The sequence below is a fragment of the Nelumbo nucifera genome, chromosome 6, assembly GCF_055504915.1.
Source record: "Nelumbo nucifera cultivar China Antique chromosome 6, China Antique-T2T, whole genome shotgun sequence".
Lineage (NCBI taxonomy): Eukaryota > Viridiplantae > Streptophyta > Magnoliopsida > Proteales > Nelumbonaceae > Nelumbo > Nelumbo nucifera.
Genome location: NC_142654.1, coordinates 32,742,540 through 32,752,605, shown reverse-complemented (window position 1 = coordinate 32,752,605; position 10,066 = coordinate 32,742,540). Strand labels below are relative to the sequence as shown.

The window sequence follows — 10,066 nt, the reverse complement described above, 5'->3', positions numbered from 1 at the left end:
CAAGGGGCAAACAAAGGCAAGAATGATACAGGTTTTAAGACATGCTGGTGGTTGGGGGAACACATGTGCATGACAATAAGTTCCCACGTGTCCAGATTGGCACGCTCGCCTGTCCCACTTTAGAGGTCCCACAGCTTGGTTTTGTTTATTAATTTTTAATTAATTAAAGCAAAACCTCCTTGATTCACAAAATTGAAGCAATAGCAAAGCGCATGTGGAGTGTTGCTGGTCCAAAGAAATTTTTAGTGTTGCAAATACCAACTTAATAGTGTATCTATGGCCCACAAAGATGCCAGTCAAATGGTACTCAAGAAATGGGGTTTTGTGCCTCGTGCGCTGATGCACATGCGGATTGTTGTGCATGTAAAGGCCCGTTTGGCTTATTGTCAAGTTCTGCTATGCTCTGCCGATTCTTTCTAGAAATGAAATTTGATTTGAATCAGAAATAGGAGAAAAGGAAACCAGTTTAGATATTTTTCCAACAAAATACTGGAACCCAACATGTATGTAGATCATGTTGAAGGGTGTTGGTATGAGATCCGGACTAGAAGGAAAGGAAACATCTTAAAACAAATAAAAAAAAAATGCTGTTTGGCTCAATTTCATGCACATGCCAGTTTTCATGAATGTAAAGCCTCGCTTGGTTCATTGTCAAGTTTCTGCCATTCTCTATCATTTCTTGCTAGAAATAAATTTTGATTTTAACCAAAATATGGGAGGAAAGAAAGCAGCTTAGAAAAAAAAGTGTAAATTGTTGAGACCTTTCCTAGAGTTTAGTAATTGTAATTATCTCCCCTAAACTTTTTGATATAATTGTAAATAAACCCCTTAAGTTAGAATCTTCTAAAAAGAGGCATAAAAATATCTAAAATACTCATAGAATTACTTTGATCAAAATGTTTATTTTTCATATTTTTTTTATTTATAAATAGCTACTTCAAATCCTTTCAATCTCTTTTTTGAAATTATTATATTTTTTAAATTTACCTTTCACATCAATGAATTAAAGGTAAAACTGCAACTTTAAATTCTCTTTTTCTTTTTATTTTAATAAAATTTGTATCATTTTTTTTTCTGCAAAACCAGTCTCAATAGTAATTCTATGAATATTTTAGATATTTTAATACTTCTTTCTAAGAAAAGAAGTGGTAGATTGCAATTAACAAACTTCAGAGGAAGTTTCAGCAATTAACCCAAAAAAAAGTTAAAGTTGTTTGTTTCAATTGATATCCCATCAACTCATAGAAAAACCGTGAGCGTCACGTGTACAACTACTCAAACCTACATTGTAGATGATGTATTTGGTGAATCACAAGCTACCATATCAAAATACTCTCTTAGATATATACAAGCTACCAGTGGCAGTGGGTTTGCATTAATGGGTTCCAAGCAAGGAACTCAGAAGGACAATGACAGGGCTTCATCTTCATCTTGAAATCCATTGAATGTGGGAGTTCACAAGCAGGAAAATCTTCTCAAAAGTCTGTGGACAGTGGTTTTGAGACTCTGAATCTGTGGGTGGCTTGGCTGGCCACAAAAATCAGAATCATCTCAACTCTAATAATTCCCGGTGGTTTATAAGTTCGGAGTTTGACAATCGTTCTGTCACCACCAATAAAGGGAAGGGTTTCTCTTTTTTTTTTTTAGTGAGAGATGCTAATAATTGTTTATATTTTTATTTTTCTTGAAGTTGGGGATGCTTACGACAAGTAAAGGTGAGTTGTCTGCTCTTTGGTCCGTCCAATTCTGTTGTTAGGAGGTAGGACTGAGGCAGTATCATACAGTGTCAGATATTTCAATTTTTAGTGTAAATTTTTTATCTAATGTTGATTAATTAAACATTTTAATGGATGATAAAATAATTTAAGTTGTTGTGGCTCATAGACCAGAATCCTTAGGCCTTGGACCATAAGCAATTTAACTATTGAGGTGTGAAATTTTATTTATTAGTTTAGGGATGTAGATCGATTTTTTAGACTTTAGACTGTTTGCAGTTGAATTGATGAAAGGTTTGCATTTGTTTTTTCTTTGTTCTTGCATGGTTGAATTCTACATCTTGCTACCTGGAAACTGATGTATCTGGACTAAAGGGTAATCCCAAATCATAACTTCCAAGCATCAATCACAATTTCTCTCTCTCTAGTCTCTACCCCCGCAAGAAAGACCTCATTAGAAAATTGGTTGTATTTTACTATTTTTTTCTGATATCAGTGATGACAACAACAAGAAGAATGATTATATCCATGATGGTTCTAAGTTGTCTCTAAAATTTTAAAATGAAATATGATTCAGGGATTTCAATGAAATGAATGTATTTTAATATACTTTTCCCTTAGTCTGTGTTTGGTGTGAAGGAAAAAATAGGGAAATGAAGGGAAAAGTAGAAAACCCTTTAGGCTCCGTTTGATTTGTGGGATGGAGATGAGAAAAAATGAACATTCTAAAAATATTCTTTTTTCTCATGTTTGTTTTGAGGAAAAAAGTGGGATGGGGAGAGAAAAAGTGGGATGCCAGATCTCAAAATCAAGGATTTGGGGTCGCATCAAAACCGTACAATCCCGGTGGAAAAGCTCGAGAAAACTCGAGATCGCCTTCATCCTCGCTGCCGTTGTCGGTAATTGCCACCACCTCCAGTAATAGATCGTCTTCATCCTCCCTATTGGTTTCGTCTTCTTCCTTCAGCTCGAGATGCATTATCGTAGCTGCCCAAGTAAAGAAACCCAAGCAAGACCTCCGATAGAAAAGCACTTGTTTGAATGTAACAAAAACAACACGAGCACAACAAGAGTATAGCAAGACCAAAAGACGAATTAAATGCGCTTCGATCCAACAGAGATTAGCTCCACCATCAAAATCCAATTTTCCAGCACCAGAGTTTCCATCATCAAAATACTAGATAGAATAGGTAGGTAGAGGCTTTTTCTTGATTGTCACCAAGTATCTCAACACCAGAATTTCTCCGATTTTCCAATATCTATAGAGTGATCGTTCATTAAATGCTCTCTCTCTCTCTCTCTATCTCTCTCTCTCTCTCTCTCTCTCTCTCTTAGAGTCTTTCCCAGAGAGTACCTTGAGATGAACGACGCTAGTTGTTCTTTTTTTTTGTTGTTTTCTTCTCGTTATGTTGTCTAGGTGTGAAAGTCTGCAAGAAACATCTCCAATCACTCAAACGTCATTACTCGTCGACAACATATTGACACTCTCCGATGGTCGAATCTTGGAGTAAGAAAGGATGTCGTTCAATCGGCACTAGCTAGAAACCAACAGTGGCAGAAGGTAGAAGACGAAATAGATCCGATGCTGCTGTTACTAGATCTGCCACTACTGGTAACACCGTTGATGACGATGGTAGGCATTCACAGGTGATGAAGGCGGATTGAACCCCCGAGATCTCTATTTCGTCTTCATCCTCCCCCTGTGGATTGAACCTCCAAGACCTCTGTTTTGTCTTGGATAATTTTCCTTCTATTTTCCCACGTAAAACCAAACATTGGAAAGTTAAATTTTTACACTTTCCCATCCCATCCCATCTTTTCCAATCCCACCCAAATCCTCCCATAAAACTTGTATAGGTTTCCCTACCTTTCCCTTCCTTTACCTACTTTTTCCCTCAAACCAAACATAGCACTAGAAATCAATGGGAGGTTAGAAAGTTGAGGGTTCAAAAAAACCATGAAAATTCCATGTAAACAAAAGTTCACTTCGATGCAATGACCTATGAAGTGGGCTATAATAACTAAGGGCTACAAAATGAATGTTGCTATTTTCATTTGTTTATAGAATCGCCACACCAGCAAAAAACAAAAACATTAACTCTATTTTTGTTTTCAAAGAAAAAACAATTTGGTTTGTTTCAAAAAACGATACATGTTTTTAGAATCAATAAAATATTGGTTTTTAAAACAAATACATATTTCTACTATAGAAATTATATAATTTATAGAACATCACATGCTGTTGAACAATCAGATCAAAACATGTTTTTGAAAACAGAATCAAGAACATATTTTTGGTTTCAGTTTTGAAAACAAACACACAATCACAAATATGTTTTTTTGTATTTTTATTTTAAGAAACAATCTATTTTTAAACAAGATGATTTTTTTTTTTATTTCTTTTTAAAACCTGCAACAATAAAAACAATTCACATGTAGAACACCATTTTAAATTAATTTTGCTACTTTAATATGGATCCAAAGTGGGCTTCTATAATGCTTCTCTTCATTGATTGAACTAGCCACACTATTAGCTGGCAATTTGGTCTGGTTTTTATTAAAAAAGGGCCGACCTCCATTTATTTGATGAAACCTGATGATATATTGTGTTTTTTTAGTACCATACAAGTTTTGGTCAACCTCGATTAATATTGATGAACTTGTTGACATTTTGATAACTTATTTTTCAATGTTTAAAATTCCCTTTATTTGTTTGTAGGGATTCCTTGTTGATGTTAAATGCTGTTAAATAATGACTATTGAATAATCTCCCAAAATTAATTCTAAAAAACTGCAGTGAATTAATGAGAGATGTAACAATTTCAGTTCATTGTTTAAAGTATGTTAATGGGGAAGGGACCGCCACCCCATGATACTAAAAATCAATGAGAGGCCAGGTGGGTCCATTCATTAATCAGATGGCTGAAAATTATATGAGATTTCTTAATCTATTTGATGGTGGGTCCAGATCCTATATACATGGGACACATGAATGCAGTAATTAAGAGAGTATCTTCATTGTAGACTGGCCCAAAATCAGACCCTATATTTGAGACATCTTCATTAATAATGTGTTATATCACTTGCTACACTTTCCCATTTTATCATTGTTTTATAATATTTAGTCTGCATTCTACTATTCAAGGTTATGTATTATTGCTACCATTAATTAAAATTTTTAATATATATTTATATATATAGAGAGAGAGAGAGAGCTTGAAATTAAAGGAAAATTATTTAAAAAGTACAGAATAAACAGGAAAAAAATGCTGGCAAAGAAAATAATTGAGATTCTGGTTTCTGATGCAGAATTTCATCATATATCTTTGAACCCATATTTGGTGGAATTTGTTCACAAATTTCCTTGTCCAGAAATCATTTTCAGAGCTGATTGATAAGATTTGATTCTCATATGCATGGCCTTTCCACTTTGTTCATTAAGCTAGCCTTTGTCCTGCACCTCCCACCACTTGCCAAACTGAGCTCGAAATATCTGACATAGGGTTCCAATTATCACACATCACCATCCATTTGGCCAGAATAAATCAATAACCATCATATAGAGAAGCCCAAGGACCCCCTCTTTTGAATTTTGATTTCTTTCTCCCTTAAAAATATCTAGCTTGAGGCTGAGGTGAAGTGGATTGATTTGAGGCTCTAATAGTTTGCCACGTGTTGCATACATAAAGAACCAGGCCCAGATTGAACTGGCTCCCGGCCTACCTGGTTCAACCCATTGTTATAGGCTTATAGCCTTAAAAGATTCTGGCTGTCTCGGTTTTTATTGGTCAGGGAATGGTTTGGTTTCATATGACCCGGGTTCAACCTATGAGAGAAGTTCTACTTCTATCAAGTGCTCTCAAGAAAATAATTTGATCAGGTTAGTTTTTGGTGCAGGAGAAATGTTTTAAGCTTTAGCTTTTAAATTTTTAATAAGTAGATGTGGGCCCAAATGGGCCTCCTGACCCAAAGCCCACCAGCCCTTTCCGTTGATGAGAATAAAATATTGTCACTGTCAGCTGCTGTACAACCTTGGCCCAACACCACCCACCGGTAGAAAAAAACTTGACCAATTGATGCTCGTAGGACCTGCAATTCAACACAGTGGGCATACCTGACCTCACCAAACCAAACCGCCATAGTCGTCGGGAACCGGGTCACACTAAAACCAATACATTTTCCAGAAGCAGAAAGCTTCCGACTCAAGAGCCGGGCCCACTCAACGAACAGTCCAAACGCTCAAGTCCGAACCAGTTAATTCCGTGGGCTAGCTCAGTCTACGTGCGACAAACACCACCAGGCCTTCAGTGGCCCCATCCTCTCGATGGGCCAACATCATCGCTCCGATCAGGATCGTGCGGCTGCTGCCGAGCCCAATTGATCACCTGCATCACATCACACACAGTAAAATGTAATAGGACAAACTTGATTAAGGGTGACCCAACTTGCATAAAACGAGGGAAAAGGTAATCAAGAAAAAGACCCCCACTAATATTTTGAGTTTCTTTCTTGTGGGACCCCCTTTAAACTCCAATCATTCGGATTTACACAGAGATGGCACCACCCCTTTTCTTTTCCTTTTCTTGTGGGCTCATAATTAGGGCTCGTTTACGCTAATGTGCGCCCTGAATTAGGTTCCTGCTAGTGTGCGCATCGCGTGAGAGCCCTCGCTCGCCCTCGGCTCCGAGAACGTAGAACGAGGCGTTATTATTTTCTCTTGCCCGTTGCGTGCCACGTATCTATAAACGACAAAAGGCTCTGCGGCTGTGGTGTGCAGGAGACTAGGATACACGTGTACGGGCAGCCTGGGCAGATGCCCGCCATTCTCGGGCAGGGGTCGTGGGCCGGGGGAACAATAACGTTGGAAGGGGGAGCGCACAAATGAAGGCCCAACCCAAAACGGTGGGGAACGTGGGGCCCACACTTGATGGTTTCTTTTTTTTTTTTCCTTCTGCGGAGTGGGCCGTGGGCGTGCGTGGGGTCAGTTGAAAAAACTACGAGTTCGAGAGGGGAAAACGACAAAAGCGTCCGGCAAAAAGCGAGAGAAGGGTGACGACATAGTTTTGGGTGGAGTTAGTTTTACCGAGTATCCCGGTTCATGGGAATTCACCCGTACAATTTGGAAATCGGGAGGGCCGGTTGATCGGTCATGACTCCTGAGTGAGGTGGGCAGCTCGTGGGGAGAAAATGAGAAATGTGGACAGTTGGAGACTTGTGGAGAACTGGATTCGGATTCTTCTGTTTAATTTAACATCCTCCGTTTTATTAAAATAACGAGATTGCCCTTGTACTCTTCCTACCTAAAAGACAAAGAATGCCATCTTCGTAAATTTTGGAAGAAGACAAGGGCAATTCGAGGGAGGGGTCTTAAAAAATCGATGCAGGTTTAGTAGCCAGTGGATTAATGCAGGGAATCCAGAAATCCGCCGGTGGTTTGTAGAGCCCAAGTGCGAAAACTACTAACTAAGAAAACCCACTACAGTCGGCCCAGGCCCACCATTTCTTTCTCTTATCTTACACTCACCAACTTCCTTTATAAACACATCCACTCCTCCCTTCCTTCTCACCTCTCTCTCTCTTTCTCTTTCTCCCTTCTCTCACTCGACTATCTGAGCACTCAGCGCAACTTAGCAAATTAAAGGAACAGCGAAAAGCCACCGGCGACAGTAATGGATTCGTGCACCGTGAGAAGGCCTGCTTTCTTTGAAGACGACGACGGTCTGGCCTCGATTGTGAACATGGAAGCTGGGTTCTCGGGAAGTCACCCTCCCGTCACGTGTTACGGCGTTTCTAAGCGGAGAGGTAGTTACAGGGCTCTTTCCTCTTATTCGTGTTCTTCCCCGAGATCGGGGAGGTTTTATGACGCCAGGTGCGAAGAGCACCATTTCCTCGAAGCTTGTTTTCTATGCAAGAAACCACTCGGAGATAATAGAGACATCTTCATGTACAGGTTAGCATCTTCAAAAAATAGAAAAGGACCCATTTGGGTTTGATTTGTTCTTTTAATTCTTCTTTTTGTAGTTCGTTGGTTCATGGAGATTCTAATGGGTAATTCGGGTGATATTTCAGGGGTGACACGCCATTCTGTAGCGAAGAGTGCAGGCAAGAACAGATAGAGATCGATGAGGCAAGAGAGAAGAACTGGAACCATTCTTCTTCTATGAAGATCCTCAGAAAGGATCAAAAGAAATCCTCAACAAACAAGACCCAGAATTACCCTGTGCGGACTGGCACCGTTGCTGCTGCTTAAAATCCTAGTTATGAATACTACGGCTTCTCTGAGAAAGAGAAAAGGGGCTGAACGAGAGAGAAAGAGGAGGCCCCATTTTTTGAGATATATCTTTCCTTTTTTTTTTCGTTTTCTGGTATATATTTGTGAATGTTTATAAGAGGACTGTGGTGGGTTTGTATGGTGTAAGATGTAATGGCCTTTTTTTTAATCTTTTGGGCGGAAATTTTCAAGAGAAAGAAAGGATCAAGGAAGGTTCCTCTGTGATTCCTGTTTACTTTTGTTTCTTGGTATTCATGCTTTTTCTTTTTTCTTTTCGGAACTTTCTTTAGTAACTTCGATGCTTTCAGTTTAGTTAATTTATTGGATTTCAGAGAGAGAGAGAGAGACCAACAACTCATTTAATGAATTAAGTGATTAAATACCAGGTTTTAAGAGCCCAAACTGTGGATTTGCATGGAATCGTGTGAGTGGAGGTGGAGTAATTTCTACTATTACAGAGACAGGACATAAGTAAAATATTATGAGAGCTTAAACTGTGGATTTGCATGGGATCATGTGGGGTGTAGTAATCAATTACTACCGTTACAGGTTGCAGGAGATGAGTAAAATATTCCAACACTCTTCACTTGTTTAGATTTTAAAATCATCCCTATTTTAGTTTTGACAGTGAGATCAACAGAAAGAATTCTGCATCGGATGTATCCGTAGGAGAAGAAAAAAATAAAGGGTGAATCACTGAATTGAGAAGGCAAATGCATGATCAACTCACGGTTGAATAATTGAGTTGAGAATGAGACCCAGCCAGAAGAAATAAAGATAGCCCTGGAGAAGAGAGAGAGAGTCTGGACAAAGTTTTTCAGAGGATTCCACCAGGGCTGATGAGTGATGACTGATGGATGGAGACCCACGGAGCAAATTATCAGAGTTAATGAAATGGTTCTTGGACGTTATGTGGAACGTTGACTGGACTGGTTTCACCTGTGGCCCAAAGAAGGAAGGAAGAGTAATTATCAAAGCAACTGTCAGGACAGTCTGTGACTGCATGTCTGCAACTAATTGGAGTTGTTTTGGTTTGGATCTTCTGATGGTGAAGAAAACCAAGCAAAGCAGACAGATTGATAAAGGATATTTGGTTATTGATGAATGGCCTCAGCTGATAGGCTCTGAGCTTCCCCCGCGATTTGCTCTTGGGCTCTTGGCTCTTGGGGATTCTTCAGCTGTCAGAACACTGGGTACTGGGTAGTGGGGAACCCTCTACCCTGGAAGAAAGCTCCCTTTACCCTGGAAGAAAGCAAACAAATCTGATTTCATTCTATTTCTATCATCAGAACTCATAAAAACCCTAGAAGCATTGTTTGGGAACCGATTGGGTTGACCAAGAGACTGGCTTGATTCATACGTCTCACCTAAAGAAAAAGGAATCTTCAATCTCATCATTTCCATCCCATACATCTGTCTCCATGATGAGGGCCACAGCCCACAGCCCCACAGGGTTAGGGTGGGCTTTGGGCAGTAACAAGATGATAGACGTGTGATTTGGGCCTTTGCATGCCTAGCCCATTTGAAATCAGTCTTTAAAGCTTAGGCTTTTTACACACTAAACTACTAGATAGATGGGCTGTCTGTGCTAGATAATAAAATCTAAGCCCACTTTCCATACTACAATAAATTCACCTGGGTCCTGGGCTGTGTTTTGTTTGACAGAAATATAAAGTTGATGCAAAATTTGCCCCACTTGCCTCCTACCTCAATCATCTCGCTTATAAAGTGGAGACTTACATTACTTGCTTCCTACCTCATTCCCAAACAAAGTTAAATCTAAAGCAAAAGTAGAACAGAATTTACACGGTCAATTTGCATTATTTACACCAACGCAAAGGAAATTCACACTCCAAACAAACTGAGCAAAATCTTGTATAGAGAGTGCACCTGAATGGCCGGAAAAAAGCTTGAATAACTAATGCAATCATACTACAATAGACCATATATGGCTTCATATAGCACATTTACAATAAAAAAAAAAGAGATAAATAGGGGCAATAAGCTTATATGATATATGTAAAAATAAATCCATAATGCATTTAAAATTCACAAAGGGTTTTAAAAATAAGAAGGCTTC

General features: G+C 38.9%; 1 protein-coding gene across 1 annotated transcript; it reads left to right on the top strand.

Moving 5' to 3' along the window:
• The first annotated feature begins 7,274 nt into the window (after positions 1-7,274).
• LOC104606398 (FCS-Like Zinc finger 3-like) lies at positions 7,275-8,221 on the top strand. The gene is made up of 2 exons (XM_010271567.3): positions 7,275-7,665; positions 7,785-8,221. The coding sequence occupies exons 1-2, from the start codon at positions 7,385-7,387 to the stop codon at positions 7,963-7,965; spliced, it is 462 nt and encodes a 153-aa protein (XP_010269869.1). The 5' UTR covers positions 7,275-7,384; the 3' UTR covers positions 7,966-8,221.
• Positions 8,222-10,066: the final 1,845 nt, after the last annotated feature.

Coding starts and splice junctions, on each gene's coding strand:
- LOC104606398 (XM_010271567.3), top strand. CDS start 7,385: ATGGATTCGTGCACCGTGAGAAGGCCTGCTTTCTTTGAAGACGACGAC. Junction 7,666..7,784: donor AGAGACATCTTCATGTACAG/GTTAGCATCTTC, acceptor GTGATATTTCAG/GGGTGACACGCCATTCTGTA.